Here is a 20839-nt window from a genome sequence, read left to right as displayed (position 1 = left end):
TGGTTTCCTCAGTCACAGAGGTAGCATCAGACTCGATGCTGGCACCCCATGTGACTTTGGTGGCCATCTTGGGTCAGGCAGAGTCTATATAAGACAATAGGCACTTTTCCACTGCATGTGTACCGTTTTCGTACGATTTTTGTACAAGAAAAATCAGAAAAGAAAGACTGCGCATGATCAGAAACAATAAACAACAAAAAAAGCCTTTGTCGTACGAGAATTTTCGTAAGAAAATTCTTTCATCGGTTCCGATTTGCTGTGAAACAACGAGGAAAATTGGACAATCGTTTGCCAAATTTTCTGATAGTGTGTACCCCACTTTACTCTAAACAGTTAACGTATAGAAATTTTTATAGTGTCACCTATAATGATTTTAAAGTACCAATGTTTGACGCCATTCCACGAGCGTGCGCAATTTTGAAGCATGACATATTGGGTATCCATTTACCCAGCATAACATTATCTTTTACATTATAGAAAAAAATTGTGCTAACTTTACTGTTTTTATTTATTTTTTAATTTAAAAAAGTGTATTTTTTCCAAGAAAATTGCGTTTGTAAGACCACTGCACAAACACGGTGTGATATTATTGTAACGATCTCCATTTTATTCCCTAGGGTCTCTGCTAAAATAAATAAATGTTTGGGGGTTCTAAGTAATTTTACTAATACTAATTTTAAGTTGTTAACAACATGTGTCAGAAATAGGCCTGCTCCTTAAGGCCACTTTCACACAGGCGGACCGTTCAGATCCGCCTGTCCGTTTTTTTTGGCGGATCTGAACAGTCCCCCCATGCATTCCTATGGGGCATCGGATGTCAGCAGAGACATGTCCGCTGCATCCGATCCGATCCGTCAAATCTGGATGGATGGAAACCCTATTTTCCATCCGTCCAGCGGATTGGATCAGATGGGATCGGATGAGAACGGACCGACGGTCCGTTCCCATCCCATTTCCCCCATAGAGATGTATAGGGAACTGACAGCTGTGTCTCCGCACACAGCGCGGAGACACAGCTGTCATCCTCAACTCAGTGGGGGATCGGCGGATCGATCCCCCGCTGAGAAAAACAGACTCCGTCCGACGGACGGAGTGTGTGAAAGGGGCCTTAGGCTATGTTCACATGAGGGCGTAGCGGATCACGGGCAGAATCAGCGCGATTCTGCCCGCAATCAGGAATCATTGCAAATCACAAGACGTCTGTGCGTTGCCCGTGATTTGCAATGGCACCCCAAACGATGTGCAATGTTGCCGCGACTCCCGCCTGCCGAAACGCGGTAACATCGTGCAACAGAATCGCGGGACGCATGACGCCCAAAAGAAGCTCTTGTACCTTTTTAGGGCGTCAAGCGTCCCGCGCTTTTGTTTGCGCGATGTTACCGCGAATCGGCAGGCAGAAATCGAGGCAACATCGCACATCGTTTGGGGTGCCATTGCAAATCATGGGCATTGCACAGGCGTCCCACGATTTGCAATGATTCTGGATTGCGGGCAGAATCGCGGTGATTCTGCCCGCGATCCGCTACGCCCACATGTGGACGTAGCCTAAGTGGTTAAACATTGCATATATCAGTCCCATTTTCTCTCCACGGATAAAATTTCTGTCTACAGAAACAGATACAAGTTGCCCCTCAATCAACGGTCCTCATGATGACAGGCACACGTCTGGCTGGCAGACCCAAGCGAGATTTGACCATAGCACAGAACTGCGCAGAGAATACAGTATGTGCAGACAAAACACACAACTGAAGAAATGAATCATAGCTGAGAAAGTGACTCGGATCTTCCATGAAACAAATCCATCGGAGTCTTTCTTTAGGGGTTTGTGTTTTGGCCAGGCGCGGTGATAAGTTGTAACAGGGATTTCTTGGCAGCGGTTCTGCCAGTGAATGAGGCACGGAATAGAAAACAGTGCAACATTTCATGAAATAATGGAAATTCTGAGTTTTCGCAGCATAAAACATCTGAACACTATGGAACCGTCCATTCTATGGAGCCTGCAGAAAGTTAAGACGTCCAGCCTTTTGCTAAGAAGGAACTTGTAAGGGGACTTGCGGATGGCTAAAGTCCCTGTAAAGTCCCTGCCCTGCTTCAGAACACCCCGACCCCCCCCTTTCACCCTCTGCTATCTTGTGCCCATCTCCTTGCCAAAGGCCTCCTCACGACATTCAAGGTCATTGACTTTTTTTTATCTTAAAGCGTAACTCCACTTTGGTTGAGAAAAAAAAAAAAAAAAAAAAAAACATTCCCCTCTGGGTGATCTCTGTACATTGCAGGGATTTTACCAAACTTTGTTGCAGATTCCTACCTTTTTTTATTCTGAAGAAATCATTGTTTGTTCCTCTGTGCTGAGTGGGTCAAATGGGAGTGGTTTCATAATTATCTATCAGCTGTGGCAGCTGCAGGGCTCTAATGAGGAAATGAAAGTGTATAGCCTCAAGATAGGGGCTACCTATAGCGCTTGCTAATTGTTATGGTTATTGGCGCGAGGGATATACTCTTAGTATATTCACCCCACACTCTAATAAGGAAAGCTGCTGCATCCCTTTAGACGTGTTCCTATTGGGAGCATCTTACCAAAAATGACATTTTTGTTGCAGGGGATGCCAAAAATCTGACTTGTATCTTAGGCAGACTTCTGGGAAAATTGGTGAGCCAATCACACAAGCAGGAAATGATGTTTCTGGGGGTGTGGTCAGTATACATTCTGTGTACAGAACAGCTCCAGGCGGCCATATTGCATTTTCAGAAAATTACAACAGCTGCAGATTGAAAAGGAAAGGTCATTTTTAATAACATTCAACCACAATATGATTTGTGTCGCAATTGTATACGCTATATTGTTTTTTCTGTATTTGCTATTTTTTTTCCCCCCACGAAAGTGGAGTTACCCTTTAACCACTTAAGCCCCGGAAGATTTTACCCCCTTCCTGACCAGGGCCTATTTTGCGATTCGGCACTGCGTGACTTTAACGGAAAATTGCATGGTCGTGCGACGCTGTACCCAAATCAAATTGACGTCCTTTTTTCCCTACAAACAGAGCTTTCTTTTGGTGGTATTTGATCACCTGTGCGATTTTTTGATCATGCGCTATAAAGAAAAAAAGAGCGACAATTTTGTAAAAATAACAATATTTTTCACATTTTTTTTATATGAAATTCCCCCCCAAAAAATATAAAAATCTAAATTTTTTAACATTTTAGGCCAATTTGTTTTCTGCTACATATGTTTGGTAAAAAAAATCGCAATAAGCGTATTTTGATTGGTTTGCGCAAAAGTTATTGCGTTTACTAACTAAGGGAAAGATTTTTGTCATTTTTATTGTTTTTTTTTTTAACGAGTAATGGCGGCGATCTGCGATTTTATTTTGGGGGACTGCGATATTGCGGCAGACAGATCGGAACCCTGACTGACATTTTTGATACTTTTGGGGGGACCAGTGACATTACTACAGTAATCAGTGCTAAAAATATGCAGTTACTGTAAAAATGACACTGGCAGGGAAGGGGTTAACTTTATTGGAGAAGGAGGGGTTAAGTGTGTCCCTAGGGGTGTGCTTCTAACTGTGAAGGGATGTGGCTGTTTGTGTAACCACAGAGATATACGATCCTACATAGCAGGACCGTATGATCTCTGTTCTTACACAAGGTAGAATGACAGGCGGCTTTGTTTACATTATCCGCCTGCCTTTCTACCTCTGCAGCGGACGATCGCGAGTGGCCGGCGGACATCGGGTCTGCCGGTCACACGTGCGCGGGGGGGTCCATTCACGAGCGGGGGCGGTAGCCCTACATCGCTTTGCCTGTGAGGGGCTGACTGCCGCAGTAAATATACTGTGGGCGGTCTTCAAGTGGTTAAGGAAGGAATGTTCACACACATTAGGACTGTTACACCTTACTGATGTTACTTTATGATGGTATTACAGTCACATCACAGAGACATACTGTCTGGGGTCACTTATTTATTTATTTTTTTCAGTTACTTATATAGCGCCGTCAATTTACGCAGCACTTTACATATACATTGTTCATTCACATCAGTCCCTACCCTCAAGGAGCTTACAATCTAAAGTCCCCGAACTCACATTCACACATACACATACTAGGGTCAATTTGGACAGGAGCCAATTAACCTACCCGCATCTCTGTGGAGTGTGGGAGGACTTCATTTTGTCAATTACATACAGTGGACGAAACGCAGCAGTCACATGTGAAAGCAGAACACTTTTAGTAATCCATCTTCCCTGTTCAGTAGGGAATTTATATTTTATAAATTTTATATTTTATTTCTTTATCATTGGTTGATTGATGCTACCAGCTGTTATCTTACAAGCGCGGTTTTCTTTCTTTTTACATAAATATCGTGTGACATAAAAAATTGCACCCCTTTTTTTTTTTTCTACAGAGTCTTTGCTTTTAGAAAATATATAATATGCTGGAGCGTTTCAGTAATTTCATAGCCAAAAATGCAGATTTTTACATGTGTGCAAAAAATAAAATTATAATACAAATTAGAATACAAATTGGCAAAATAAAAATCAGAATACAAACTGGCCTAAAAGGATGAAAAATTTTGATTTAAAAATTTCTTTTTGGGGAATGTTATATAGCAGAATATGAAAAATTTTTTTTTTTTTTTTTTTTTCCAGAAATGTCACTCTTTTAGCACGCAAAAAATAAAAATCGCAGAGGTGATCAAATATGTTTTTTTTATCAAATATATATTTTATCAAATATACTTTTTTGCACATATAGATAGCTCTTTAATACAAATTAGTAGAGTGAAAGTCTTGGGGAGGGGTGAATAGCCTTATGTTTTTCCCCCTCACATGGGGTCTATCTTTGGGGGAGCCCCACCTAGTACTTGGGAAGATCTTGCCTCAGCAGGTCTCGTGAAGAATGGGGTCTGCCTGGTTTATGCCAGGTGTGGACGATGAGTACCCAGTCTTCATCAGGAGACTTAAGCCTAGGGGGTTTCTTTCTCCCAGGGTCATCAGCACTCACTTAGAGGGTCTTGGTCAGCCCTGGGCCATGTGTATACAGCTCACTGCTCCTCACAGGTAGCCCGCCAGAGTAAGGGTCACTGCAGTCCCCTCTGGCTTGGCTACACTTTTCCCAGGTTCTCCAGGGGGTTAGCATCATTACAGAGAACACCTGGCCTGGCCTAAAAAGCCTTTTGCAACCCGCCCTAGCCTCCTCCACCATAAGAGTCAGGATGTCTACAGCCAGGGCCGGTGCTAGACTGTTTTACGCCCTAGGCTAGATCAGCTATTTGCACTCCCCCCCCCCCCAAAAAAAATAAAAAGGGAAGGGGTTAAAAACTGTCATATCCAGTGACCCCGATCTGATGGTTCCCCCATGACACCTGGGGACCCTGATGTCCCCCTATGTCACACCCAGAGACCCTGATGTTTTTCCATGTCACATCCTGGGACCCCAATATTCCTCCATATACTGCTGTCATACCCACTGGCCCTGATGTTCCTCCATGTCATACCCAGGGACCCCTGTGTTCCTCCATGTCATGCTGTCATACCCAGTGACCCCAATGTTCCTTTATGTCACATCAGGGGTCCCTGATGTTCCTCCATGTCATACCCGGAGACCCTGATGTTTTTCCATGTCACACCTGGGGACCCTGATGTTCTCCATGTTGCACCTGGGGACCCTGATATTCCTCCATGTCACACCTGGGGACCTCAATCCCCCATGGCACACCCAGGGATCCCAATTCCTCATGGCACACCTGGTGACCCCAAACCCCTGTTACACTTGTGACCCCTCTCCCCCATTTTACACCTGGTGACTCCGATTCCCCATGGCACACCTGGTGACCCCAATTCTCTTTCACACCAGGGATCCTCCATGTCACACCCAGGGACCCCGATTCCCTGTTCTGGGGACACTCACTGGGCAGTATGAACAGAGTGGCCCGCACTCTGCCCTCCTTCACCGTGATCATGCTTATTCCCTCTCCCAGGACGCTCCTCTCCTGGACCACAGTGCTCACCACAGCTCCAACCAGCTCCTGGTGGAGGGAGAAGCAGCAGTCAGAGAGCTTTGCACCTCCATCACCAACATTCTCAGACCATTCCGGTGCCTCATCGCTTCTGCTCCAGTAAAGGTTCCGCCCTCCAGTGCCGAGCTCCGGTTCAGCTCTCCTCCATTCCCTGCTTAATACCGACCCAGGGAAATGAACGGCTGCCCACCAGCTCAGTGTAGAGAGTCACTTCCCGCCCAGGGATTGGGCCACTCAGCTCCAGGCGAAGAGGATCATTATGCAGGTAGCACTCCGGTGGGCTCCTTTCCTGCCCCTTGGGGCTACCCCAACAATGGTGGAAAGTCAGGGCCTGGTAGTTCTGCCACTGCCCCAGACACCTGGCATCTTCCTCTGTCCCTTCTTCCTCCCCCACTGCCGCCCCTCCCCTCAGCTCACAAGGATCATTCATGACGGAGAGTGAGTGCTGACTCGTGGCTCTTCTGTATGCAGGTCTACCTCCCCCTATCCTACAGCCCAGTCCAGGGCCTTCACTTGCTGACTACATCTGCCTGATGTTGGAGTCTCTGCCTCCCATGCCCCAACTGCAATAGGACTCCTCCAAACTTGGCTTATATATGGGGGCTGATTCAACCATGACATCACTACAGGACGGCTCTAACTAAAAGGGACCTAACACCTGCTTACACTATTCTCTGTTACCAGCACTATTCTGGAAGACTAGCTAACTGCACCTGCTTACAAATGCTTTGTACAGAGGTCAACAGCTAAAGCCCTATTCTAGACATGTTCCTTTCTGTCCGAATTACAATTCGGACTAATTTTTCGTTATTTGGAAATTCAGATGTATGGAATTTGAGTTTGAATGGTTTTCAAATCAAATTCCAATAGTTATCGAATCAGAATAGTTTTTGAATGGAATTAGAATAGTTTTCGAATCAAACTCGAATTTTCAAAGAGAATAAAATAGAATAGAAAATAAAGGAATAGAAAATAAAAGAATAGAATGTAGAAGAGTAAAACAGAACAGAATAGAATAGAAAATAAAAGAATAGAAAAAAAAATAGAAAAGAAAAAGCCAGAATAGAAAAGAATAGGGTATAACAGAACAAAATAGAATAGAAAATAGAAGAACTTAATAAAATAAAATAGAATAGAAAATAAAGGAATATAATAGAATGGAATAAAAATTAGAACAAAATAGAAAAAATACAACCATCTTCTAATATTCTAATTTCGAATAGAATAAACTCAAATTCGAATAGAATGGAAATGAATGGAATAGAAAATAAAACAATAGAATAGAAAAAAATACAATAAAATAAACAGAAAATAATAGAATAGAATAGAAAGAATATAACAACATAACCATTTTCTGAATAGAATATAATAGAAAAGAAAAGAACAAAATAAAAAATAAAAAAATAGAATAGAAAAAACAATAGAATAGAAAGAATATTACAATTTCCAAAATTTGAATTTCGAATAGAATAAATTTGATTTTGAATGTAATCGATTCGAATTGGAATGGAATTTAAAAAATTTGATTCGATAGGAATAAACTAAACTAATTCCGAAATCAAATTAAACTAAATAAACAAATTTAAAGGACAACTTTATAGGATAATTCCACTTTGGGGGAAAAAAAAAATAGCAAATAAAGAAAAAACAACATAGCGTATACAACTGTGACACAAATCATATTGTAATTGAATGTTATTAAAAATAAATTTTCCTTTTCAATTTGCAGTCGCTTTAATTTTCTGCAAATGCAATATGGCCACCTGGAGGCGCTCTGTACACAGAATGTATACTGACCACACCCCCAGAAACATCATTTCCTGCTTGTGTGATTGGCTCACCAATTTTCCCAGAAGTCTGCACTAAGATACAAGTCAGATTTCTGGCATCCCCTGCAACAAAAATGTAATTTTTGGTGAGATACTCCCAATAGGAACACGTCTAAAGGAATGCAGGCCCAGCAGATTTCCTCATTAGAGCCCTGCAGCTGCCACAGCTGATAGATAATTATGAAGCCACTCCCATTTTCCCCACTCAGCGCAGAGGAACAAACAATGATTTCTTCAGAATAACAAAAGTTAGGAATCTGCAACAAAGTTTGTTACAATCCCTGCAATGTACAGAGATCACTCGGAGGAGAATGTTTTTTTCTCAACAAAAGTGGAGTTAAACTTAAGGCTGCATTCACATGTCAGCGTTTGGATCGCGGGCAGAACCGCCGCGGTTCCGCCTGCAATCCGGAGATTATTGCAAATCGCGGGACGCCTAGCGTTGCCCGTTGATTTGCAATAGCCCCCCAAACGCCGAGCGATGTTGCCGCGATTTCCGCCTGCCGAATCGCGGCAACATCACGCAAACAAAATCGCGGGACGCAATACGCTCCAAAGAAGCTCTTGTACCGTGGCGGTTCTGCCCGCGATCCAAACGCTGACATGTGAATGCAGCCTTAAAAAAATTTATGTAAATAACAAATCTAAACAAAAGAAAACAAATTTTTCTCGTTCATGTCCACCCCATTCATGTTTTCTTTTGTGTTAAAGGGACATACCTCCCAGCTCTTTAATAAAAAAGAGAAATTTTAAATTATCTGTAAAGTTAAAAGCAAAAGTAACACCTTTCCCTATCCAAGTTTCTCTTGACTTCAAGTCTTGTGCCTCTTTATTGGTCCTTTATTGTGATGGGTTGCCTCACTGACCAATAGCAAGGCTCAGGAGGCGGGGAAAAGACAAGACTCATATAACTTCAGCTGCCTATATCTCTGGATGTACGGATCATTTTTTTTACATTACCTTTTCACTAATTGTCACCTTTTTTTCGTCATAAGCTCATTTTATTTTAGTGTCGGATCGGATCGCAGAGCACAGCCAGTAGACGGTTAAACATTAGAGGACGTGAATTGAAATGATCTGCAATGAAGGCAAATTAAATACTATCCAGTTATATGTAGCTCTTGGCTTGTCTTAAAGATTCCATTTTGCTGGTTACCCTGAGGTTTTCCTTTCAGTTACTTTCGGAGAAGTGGGAAAAATGTTGACATGAATCCGACTCGATAACCATCTGCGGATTGAATTACCGTTTGCTAACAAACCGAGCGGCAGGGCTCAGTATGGAACAATTACGTAAATAGGACAAGCTTGTAAATAAATACATCGCAGACGTCTCCGCTATCCAGAAGGTTGTCTTGGAAACGGCATTCGCACAGCATTATGCGTCCTGCTGCCAAAATACATTAAAACCCTTTATAAGACAGAATGTACCAACTTACGGCATCCTATTATATCATTTATACAACTGGCCAAGAAAATAAGTTATATCTGTTCAGAGAATTAAAATATCATAAGGCCAATCGGTAAAGAGGACCTGTAGTAACTGCCAAAGGTGTTCTTGGCTAGTCACAATATAGAGCAGCATTTCTCAACCTTTTCAACACAGAGGAACCCTTGGAATATCTTTTTGGTCTAAGGGAGCCCCTGCTAAAACTGACCGACTATATCTACAACTCATGATACATTAATGTGATAGTCAGTGGGAAAAATGCTCCTCACACTTGTAGTCATTGGGATGAATTGCCCCCTTATAGATAAAAAGGTCAATGGTGGAGGAACCCTAGGGTTCTGTGGAACCTTGCCTGGGGAAGAATGCTCCTTACATTTATGGTCATTGGGAAGAATTAGCCCCTTATGGATAGCAAAAAGATCAACGGTGTCAGTGGGAACTTACATGAGAGTTAGAAATTCCTCAGTGCTCAAGGAACCCCTAGCAACCTCTGGAGGAACCCCAGAGTTCTGTGGAACCTTGGCTGGGGAAGAATGCTCCTTACATGTGGAACCTTGGCTGGGGAAGAATGCTTCTTACATGTGGAACCTTGGCTGGGGAAGAATGCTCCTTACATGTGGAACCTTGGCTGGGGAAGAATGCTCCTTACATGTGGAACATTGGCTGGGGAAGAATGCTCCTTACATGTGGAACCGTGGCTGGGGAAGAATGCTTCTTACATGTGGAACCTTGGCTTGGGAAGAATGCTCCTTACATGTGGAACCTTGGCTGGGGAAGAATGCTCCTTACATTTTTGGTCATTGGGAATAGTTAGCCCCTTACAGATAGCAAAAAAGATCAATGGTGTCAGTGGGAACTGATCTAAGAGTTAGAAATTCAACATTGCTCAAGGAACCCCTAGCAACCTCTGGTGGAACCCTAGTTGAGGAAGAATGCTCCTTACACTTGTGGTCATTGGGAAGAATTGCCCCCTTACAAGGAACCCCTAGCAACCTCTCGTGGAATCCTAGTTATTTATCGTTTTGGTCCAAGGGAGCCTGTGCTAAAACTGACCGACTATATCTACAACTTATGATACATTAGTGTGATAGTCAGCGTGAAGAATGCTCCTCACACTTGTGGTCAATGGCATGAATTACCCCCTTACAGATAAAAAGGTCAATGGTGTCAGTGGGAACTTATCTGAAAGTCAGAAATTGCTCATTGCTCAAGGACTCCTTAGCAACATCTGGAGGAACCCTAGGGTTCTGTGGAACCTTGGCTGGGGAAGAATGCTCCTTACATTTGTGGTCATTTGGAAGAATTAGCCCCTTACGGATAGCAAAAAAAATCAATGGTGTCAGTGGGAACTTATCTGAGAGTCAGAAATTCCTCATTGCTCAAGGAACCCCTAGCAACCTTTGGTGGAACCCTAGTTATTTATCTTTTTGGTCTAAAGGAGCCCCTGCCCCTGCCTGCACTGACGGACTATATCTACAACTCATGATACATTAGTGTGATAGTCAGTGGGAAAAATGCTCCTCACACTTATGGTCATTGGGATGAATTACCCCCTTACAGATAAAAAGGTCAATGGTGTCAGTGGGAACTTATCTGAATGGCATAAAATGGCATTTCTCAAGGACCCCTTAGCAACCTCTGGAGGAACCCCAGAGTTCTGTGGAACCTTGTCTGGAGAAAAATGCTCCTTACATTTGTGGGCATTGGGCAGAATTAGCCCTTTACAGATAGCAAAAAAAGATCAATGGCGTCTTTGGGAACTTATCTGAGAGTCAGAAATTCCTCATTGCTCAAGGAACCCCTAGCAACCTCTGGTGGAACCCTAGTTGAGGAAGAATGCTCCTTACACTTGTGGTCATTGGGAAGAATCACCCCTTTACTAGTAACAAAAAAGAACAATGATGTCAGTGGGGAAATATCTGAGAGTCAGAAATTTCTCATTGCTCAAGGAACCTCTAGCAACCTCTTGTGGAACCCTGGTTGAGAAACCCTGATATAGAGCAACAAAATGATCATCTTCAAAAAAATTCTGCCTTTTTTTGTTAAAAAGCCATCCTGGAACTCCAGTCCCATGATGTTGCCTAGGCTCAGATGATGTCATCAGTATGCTGCAGGCATTCCATGAAACCTTGGTTGAGGAAGAATGCCCCTTACACTTGTAGTCATTGGGAATAATTACCACCTTACAGAAGGTGAAAATTATCAGTGGCGTCAATGGGAACTAACTTGATAAGCAGAAATTGCTCATTGCCCAAGGAACCCCTAGCATCCTCTGGAGGAACCCTAGTTGAGGAAAAATGCTCCTTCCACTTGTGGACATTGGGAAGAATTACCCCTTTACGGATAGCAAAAAAGATCAATGGTGTCAGAGGGAACTTATCTGAGAGTCAGAAACTTCTCATTGCTCAAGAAACCCCTAGCAACTTCTGGACGAACCCTAGGGTTCTGTGGAATCCTGGTCGAGGAATCCTGATATAGAGCAACAAGATGATAATTTTAAAAAAGGTTCCACGTTTTATCGTTACAAAACCATCCTGGAGCTCCAGTCCTGTGACGGTACCTAGGCTGAGATGATGTCATCAGTCTGCTGCAGGAATTCCATGGAACCTTGGTTGAGGAAGAATGCTCCTTACAAGTGGTCATTGGGAATAATACCTTACAGATGGTGAAAAAGAACAATGGTGTCAGTGGGAACTTCTCTGAGAGTCAGAAACCTCTCATTGCTCAAAGAAACCCCTAACCACATCAGGGGGAACCCTAATTGGGAATCGCTGATATAAAGCAACAAGATGATCATTTTCAAAAAAGCTCCCCCTTTTATCGTTACAAAACCATCCTCAAGCTCAAGTCCTGTGCTGTTGCCTAGTCTGTAATGATGTCATCAGTATGCTGCAGGCGTTTCCTCAGTCTCCTCTCCCCAGTGATCTTTAAAACAAAGCGCTCCTCCCCTTCATCGAATGCCCCCATAGAAAGCCGCGTTCAATGGGGGGCACCCATGCAGACTAACTCCCAAATCCCGCTGCTGCGTCCATTGACACAGACAGCGGGACTCGGCCCCGTCCCCCGCTCCCATGTCACTGGTTTTGATTGACAGCAGCGGGAGCCAATGGCTCCTGCTGCTATCAATTTGTCCAATGAGGAGAGAGACAGTGGCTGGAGCACCTGGGCTCGTGCACATTGCTGGATCGGGCTCAGGTAAGAAAATGGAGGACTCTAGGGGCAGCTGTACCAAAGAAGGCTTTTCACTTTAATGTATAGAATGCACTAAGGTGAAAAAGCTTGAGACTTTACAATCACTTTAACTGTATCCTCTCTAGTTTTGGACAATGCATTGTTTGGGCTAAGTCCTTCATCTGATTCTTACATGTACTAGGATATGTAACAACATCACCTCTGTGTGCCTAGCCATGCAGCACTGTGGAAGAAGCCGGTGTAAACATATAAAAACAGCAATTACAGTATTTGCAGCGTGGATCCAAAAGCTATTGGTTCTCCTAGGAGGTCCAAATGGCTGGGATCTGTTCTGACAGCAATCCCAATGCTAGTCATACCAGCCAATCAGATGTTTCTTTTAAAGAGACCCTGTCGCCAAATTAAACATAATAGTGATGTAGCGGCCAGCGGGAAAACCCTCAACGCCCAACTAGGGGACACTATCTGATACTCTTGGAATCGTTACCATCAGAAGCGCCTACAAGTCTTCAAGAAAGCCAAAATTTTGCTTTTGTGGTAAGTCGAGACCTGGATATTTACAAGCTCAACTGAATTCCAGGAACTTATCAACTTTGGAAAAAGCGTAGGCACACTATGAGTTAAGTTCAATTAGGTGCACGTTATCTCCAGGACTTATTGCTATTAAATATGTGTGACAGGTTTTTTGCACTCGTCTAGGATATACTCTGGCTCTGAAAGGAAAGAAGCACACACAGCATCTATACCCACCCCTATCCTGTGCTTCACTTTCACAGAAGCCTTTGTATTTTGTGAATGAGCTCACATAATTCAAAGGCTTCTGTGAATGGGCAGAAGGAGGGGGAGGCATAGCAGTTCTCTTGAAGGAACCACAGTGAGCAGCGAGTTATCTTCCTGGAGCATAATAAACCTGTTGAATGTGAATAATAGAGATAAGTCTACGAGGTGGGCATGCTAACCCAAAAAAAACATATCTTTAAACAAAACAAAAAAAAAAAAGAAAGCTGAAATTTCTTGCACCATGTGCCGGAAAGATAAGTAAAAATTAGAGGGACATGTGCCCTGGGCACTGCATTGAGAGGGGCACCGCCATCCCAATGCTCCAAGGGGCCAGTGTGGCCTCCCTGTCACAGGAGGGGTGGCAAGGAGAGCATCGGGGCAAAAACTAGGTGGGGGTGGGGTCATGTGCCCCGGGCACATTGAGAGGGGCACAACCGAGTATAAAATATTTTTTTACTGTTTGCCATTTCTTTACGGGGTCTACTAATGCTCACCTTCTAAAAGTGCTGGCTGCTTGGCTGTTTTGCTGCCAATGGCTCCCATACCTTCTAAGCCTCCAACTTGGAAAAAGTAAGCAGATCACAGAACAATCAGAGGTCCTTTTTTGTACTAGTATCGAAGCCATAGGATCAGTATCACAGCCAGGCACTTTCAGAAGGAGAGCTCAGCAAAGGAAGCCTACATCTTGACGGCTTATCTAAGGCAGTTTACAAAATAAAAGGAAGCATGGGATGCGTCATTCATACAGTCAGCTCCTCTTTCAGGACCATCCCTACCTTCTTACGACCGTCTTTTTTGACTCGGGACTTGGACGCGCAGGTGTTGTGTTTGGTAGATTTGAACGACTCCAGCCTCCGCTTCATGTTTTGCTGGAAGACTTCCTTCTCCTGGCGCTCCTGCTCATCCTGCGTCATAAAATGGCGACTGTAGCTTGACTTGCACTGCAAGAGTTATAGACAATGGGCTGAATTCACAAAGCTAACACACGGGAATAGGCATCCTTATTTTCAAAAAACATGACCATTTTTTTCCAGTTGAGTCCAATGAAATTTGAAAAAAATGACAGTCACGTGGCTGAAAACAGAGTGCTTAAGGCTAGTGTTAAAATGTTACTAAACCCACAACAGTAAAGTCAATCCATGTAAATAAAAGATAGGGGGATCCCAGTTGAGGGTCCAATAGGTGCAAATCCACACAAAGGGTGCTGAGAAGAATTCGTCACCAAAAGCAGAAGTACACATTGACCCATACTCTAAGTGATGGACTACTAAGCCAAAAGCAGTCAAATGCGCTTGAAGATAACAAACTCCAGCTCTCCACACATATAGGATAATGGGTCCCTTAAGCATTGACAGGATCCGACACAGACAGGGTAAACATATTAGTTAAGATCGCATGTATATCCTTGTATCACTGGGAATGTTTCCAACTGGTAAGATGGCTAAGTACCAAGCTTGGCGACGTCACATGACCAGAATCCTCCAAATGCGTTTCGTCACACACAGACATCATCACACAGCAATAATAGACCCCTAGGTGCAAATCCACACAACGGATGCTGAGAAGAATCCATCACCAAAAGCAGAAGTAAACGCTGACCCTTACCCTAAGTGATGGACTACTAAGCAAAAAGCAGTCAAATGCGCTTGAAGTTAACCAACTCCAGCTCTCCACCCATATCCGATAATGGATCCCTTAAGCATTGATAGGATCCGACACAAACAGGGTAAACATAGTAAAGATCGCATGTATATCCTTGTATCACTGGGAATGTTTCCAAACAGTAAGGCGGCTGAGTACCAAGCGTGGCAATGTCACATGACCAGACTCCTCCTGATGCGTTTCGTCACACACAGACATCATCACACAGCAATAATAGACCCCTTGGTGCAAATCCACACAAAGGGTGCTGAGAAGAATCCTTCACCAAAAGCAGAAGTACATGCTGATCCTTACCCTAAGTGATGGACTACTAAGCCAAAAGTAGTCAAATGCGCTTGAAGATAACCAACTCCAACTCTCCACACATATAGGATAATGGATCCCTAAAGCATTGACAGGATCCTTGTATCACTGGGAATGTTTCCAACTGGTAAGATGGCTAAGCGTACAAAGTACAAAGCGTGATGACGTCACATGACCAGACTCCTTCCAATGCATTTCGTCACACACAGACATCATCAGATGGACCCATTATCCTATATGTGTGGAGAGCTGGAGTTGGTTATTTTAAAGCGCATATGACTGCTTTTTGGCTTAGTAGTCAATCACTTTGGGTAAGGGTCAGCGTTTACTTCTGCTTTTGGTGATGGATTCTTCTCAGCACCCTGTGTGTGGTTTTGCACCTAGGGGTCTATTATTGCTGTGTGATGATGTCTGTTTGTGATGAAAGGCATCGGGAGGAGTCTGGTCATGTGATGTCGCCACGTTTAGTAGTCAGCCATCTTACCAGTTGGAAACATTCCCAGTGATACAAGGATATACATGCAAACTTAACTACTATGTGTACCCTGTCTGTGTCAGATCCTGTCAATGCTTAAGGGATCCATTATCCTATATTTGTGGAGAGCTGGAGTTGGTTATTTTCAAGCGCATTTGACTGCTTTTGGCTTAGTAGTCCATCACTTAGGGTAAGGGTCAACGTTTACTTCTGCTTTTGGTGATGGATTCTTCTCAGCACCCTTTGTGTGGATTTGCACATAGGGGGTCTATTATTGCTGTGTGATGATGTCTGTTTGTGACAAAACGCATCGGGAGGAGTCTGGTCATGTGACGTCGCCACGCTTGGTAGTCAGCCATCTTACCGGTTGGAAACATTCCCAGTGATACAAGGATATACATGCGATCTTAACTACTATGTTTACCCTGTCTGTGTCAGATCCTGTCAATGCTTAAGGGACCCATTATCCTGTATGTGTGGAGAGCTGGAGCTTGTTATCTTCAAGCGCATTTGACTGCTTTTGGCTTAGTAGTCCATCACTTAGGGTATGGGTCAGTGTTTACTTCTGCTTTTGGTGACGGATTCTTCCCAGCACCCTCTGTGTGGATTTGCACCTAGGGGTCTATTATTGCTGTGTGATGATGTCTCTGTGTGACGAAACGCATCAGAAGGAGTCTGGTCATGAGATCCCTCTATCTTATATTTACATGGAGTATATTTAGCTTATAAGCTCGGCATTTATATCTTATTATTGTTGTTTTTTTAAACCAGGAAAACTGTGCTAGCAGCTTTGTTATACAACTTTTGACACTTTGTGAGTTTATGAGTGCAGGGTGGGCAATATTGTATAAGACCCCTCCCTCAACAATAGATCCCTCCCAGCAACATAAGACCCTCCCAGAAAAAATGGACCCCCTGCAACAATCAATATCCCCCCCAAGCACATCCCACCACTCCTTGCCATTACTTAAAGGTGCAGGAAATGCGTTGCCCCACAGGTCCTTTAGGTGGTTTCTATGAATGTGAAAGTAGATTCCATTTAGTAGGGTCTTACCATGCGCCGTGGCTTGTAGAGGCCCCCCCTCAGCACATGGTGCATGACTGCATCCTCCCTGTCCCGCCCACTGCGCACGGTGTCTATGGCCTGCAGGTCCAGACATGCCTTGCTTCCGTTCTCCCTGCTGAGGGGTGAGAAGCAGAAAGAAGTCAGCAAAAAAGAAGAGTACTGATGACAGAATAAAAACATTGGATTTTACCAGCCCATATACAGACTTTAATCCTGGTTCAAAATTGGTCGATTAAAAAACGAGTGCAGGTTATCTTCAGTGCAAACCACAGATCCAAAGGACCAGCCGATCCAGACATGGTTATGACTTTTCCTCTAAAGTCAAGCTTGGCCTCACCCCCTCCCACCACCTTATTGGTCAGTGTGCCATAATATTTTGGATAGAGTGGACCCCTGTCTGTTTTTTTTTGTTTTTTTGTTTTTTTGCAATCTGTGTCACACATAAATGATTTCTATCCCCAAACTCTTCCAAGTAAGGTAAATCCCTTCTTAGACAGTTGTCACCAGAACAGGTGTCCCCACTGGGAAATTTTCCTTCTATTCCCGTTTTGGTGGCACCTTAAAATTTTACATTTTCCAAGCAAATAAAAGGCAATAAAAGTGGGGTTCTAAACCCTCCAAAATTCAAAACTCAAAAGAAAAAGTTTTGATTTCAGTTATACTTAGAGCAAATACACTGCCCCCCCCCCCCCCCAAAAAAAACAAGAAAATTAAATTCCAACTTACAGCAGGTTAGTCACGGAGGTCTCAGACATGGAGGCACGACTTGGCATTGATGGCAGAGAGAGCCTATCGGGGGACAGTATGTGACCACCCTATAGGGAAAGAGACTAGAATTAGAAGTGTGGACACGTGGATGATTTCACTGGGTTACTGCCTCAGCCTTGTCCTGCTCGCTGTCCCTCATTGGCCCTTGGTTTATAAGCGGGCCACTCCCCTTTCTCCACACACCCAGGGTAGATGCCTCTGGTGTGGGTCCTTTTGTAACATGGTAAATGTTAATTTTTTTCTTTTGTGGACCAGTGACCACAATGATTAGAGGACCAGTGACCACAATGATTAGTGGACCAGTGACTACAATGATTAGAGGACCAGTGACCACAATGATTAGTGGACCAGTGACCACAATGATTAGAGGACCAGTGACCACAATGATTAGTGGACCAGTGACCACAATGATTATTGGACCAGTGACCACAATGATTAGTGGACCAGTGACCACAATGATTATTGGACCAGTGACCACAATGATTAGTGGACCAGTGACCACAATGATTAGAGGACCAGTGACCACAATAATTAGTGGACCAGTGACCACAATGATTAGTGGACCAGTGACCACAATGATTAGAGGACCAGTGACCACAATGATTAGTGGACTAGTGACCACAATGATTAGAGGACCAGTGACCACAATGATTAGTGGACCAGTGACCACAATAATTAGTGGACCAGTGACCACAATGATTAGTGGACAAGTGACCACAATGATTAGAGGACCAGTGACCCCAATAATTAGTGGACCAGTGACCACAAAGGTTAGTGGACCAGTGACCACAATTATTAGTGGACCAAACACCACAATGATTAGTGGACCAGTAATCACTATGACTAGTGGACCAGTGACCACAATGATTAGTGGACCAGTGACCACAATGATTAGTGGACCAGTGACCACAATGATTAGTGGACCAGTGACTACAATGATCAAAGGACCAGTGACCACAATGATTAGTGGACCAGTGACTGCAATGATCAGAGGACAAGTGACTACAATGATCAGAAGACAAGTGACTACAATGATTAGAGGACCAGTGACCACAATGATTAGTGGACCCGTGACTACAATGATTAGAGGACCAGTGACTACAATGATTTGTGGACCAGTGACTACAATGATTAGAGGACCAGTGACCACAATGATTAGTGGACCAGTGACCACAATGATTAGTGGACCAGTGACCACAATTATTAGTGGACCAAACACCACAATGATTAGTGGACCAGTGACCACCATTATTAATGGACAAGTGACCACAATTATTAGTGGACCAGTGACCACAATGATTAGTGGACCAGTGACCACAATGATTAGTGGACCAGTTACCACAATGATTAGAGGACCAGTGACCACAATTATTAATGGATGGAGGCACTGGACTGGCCTGCACAGAGTCCTGACCTCAACCTGATAGAACACCTTCACGTCAGACATCAGTGTCTAACCTCACAGATGCTCTTCTGGAAGAATGGTCAAACATTCCCATAGACACACTCCTAAACCTTGTGGACAGCCTTCCCAGAAGAGTTGAAGCTGTTATAGCTGCAAAGGGTGGACCAACTCAATATTGAACCCTGCGGACTAAGACTGGGATGCCATTAAAGTTCATGTGCGTGTAAATGCAGGTGTCCCAATACTTTTGGCAATATAGTGTATATGGTTTTTCTGAGCCTTATAGTTTTTAAAACCATCTAAGCGGGAGAGGTTTGGAGGATGTTGGGCTGCAGGAGGAAATGAGAACAATCATATGTGCTCCATCAGTGCTTTCTAAAAAGGTTCCTCCAGCTGCCAGCCCAATCCCAGCCTGACTCATGGTCTATAGTAATGCCGGATATCTATTTCTGCTCTTATGGATGGATCTGCGGTCCTGCGATGTCTCTGCTCCGCAGCTGTGAGATTAATAATCTGTCATCCTGCCTGGTGTGGACATGACAGCTCTGCTGACTGCACAGTCCTCCGTCCTCCCCGTCCTCCCCGTCCTCCCCGTCCTCCCCGTCCTCCCTGATCACCACAAATCCCCCATCTTTTCATTCGAGTTTTTAACCACTTCAGCTCCAGAAGACTTTCCCCCTTAATGACCAGGCCATTTTTTTGCGATTCGGCACTGCGTTACTTTAACGGAAAATTGCGCGGTCGTGCAACGCTGTACCCAAAAAAAAATTGATGTCCTTTTTTTCCCACAAACAGAGCTTTCTTTTGGTGGTATTTGATCACCTCTGCGATTTTTATTTTTTGTGCTTTAAACAAAAAAAGAGCGACAATTCTGAAAAAAAATATATATATATATATATATATATATATATATATTTTCAGATTCTGCTATATTACATTCCCAAAAAAAAAAAAAAATTTAAACATCCAAATTTTTCATCATTTTAGGCCAATTTGTTTTCTGCTACATATTTGTGGTAAAAAAAAAAAAAAAAAAAATCGCAATAAGCGTATTTTGATTGGTTTCCGCAAAAGTTATGGCCTCTACTAACTACGGGAAAGATTTGTCATTTTTATTTATTAATTTTTTTACTAGTAATGGCGGCAATCCGCGATTTTTAGCAGGACTACGACATTACGGTGGACAGATCGGACCCCTAACTGACATTTTTGACACTTTTGGGGGGACCAGTGACATCACTACAGTAATCAGTGCTAAAAATATGCACTTTTAGGGCTCTTTCACACGGGCGGTCCGATCAGATCCGCCTGTCAGTTTTTTAGGCGGATCTGATCGGATGCCCCATTCAGCCCTATGGAGCAGCGGATGTCAGCGGTGACATGTCCGCTGACACCCGCCACCATCCGCATCCGATCCTGTCCGTGAAATCCGGACGGATGGAAACCCTATTTTCCATCCGTCCTGGGGATCGGATCGGATGGGATCGGATGAGAGCGGACAGGCGGTCCGCTCTCATCCGATTCCGCATAGAGAGCAGCGGGGGCTGTGACACCTCCCTCTCCGCACTGCAAGCGGAGACGGAGCTGTCATCCGCCGGCTCAGCGGGGATCGCGGATCGATCCCCGCTAAGCAGCATGGATCCGCCTACGGAGGCGGACCGTGTGAAAGAGTCCTTACTGTAATAATGACACTGGCAGGGAAGGGGTAACCCTGTGGGTGATCAAGGGGTTAAATGTGAGCCTAGGGGAGTGATTCTAAATGTATGGGGGTGTGGCTTCTGAAATGACCATAGAGACCTGTGATCCTATATAGAAGGATCACAGGGGCTCTATGATCATTGCAGGGAGAAGAACGGTCGGCTGTGTTTACAACAGCTGACCGTCCTTCTCTCT

General features: G+C 43.9%; 1 protein-coding gene across 1 annotated transcript in view; it reads right to left on the bottom strand.

The window, feature by feature from the left end:
• The window catches only part of SLC9A5 (solute carrier family 9 member A5), a 139121-nt gene that overhangs the window by 22569 nt on the left and 95713 nt on the right, over nucleotides 1-20839 (bottom strand). The window contains exons 11-13 of the mRNA XM_082270038.1: nucleotides 17500-17588; nucleotides 16762-16888; nucleotides 14044-14208 (exon numbers count right to left, since the gene is read on the bottom strand). Coding sequence (XP_082126164.1) covers nucleotides 14044-14208; nucleotides 16762-16888; nucleotides 17500-17588 — 381 coding nt within the window. The remainder of the gene's footprint in view (nucleotides 1-14043; nucleotides 14209-16761; nucleotides 16889-17499; nucleotides 17589-20839) is intronic.

Source organism: Pelophylax lessonae (assembly GCF_965119305.1).
Source record: "Pelophylax lessonae genome assembly, chromosome: 10".
Taxonomy (NCBI): domain Eukaryota; kingdom Metazoa; phylum Chordata; class Amphibia; order Anura; family Ranidae; genus Pelophylax; species Pelophylax lessonae.
This window is presented reverse-complemented; position numbering and strand designations above follow the sequence as displayed.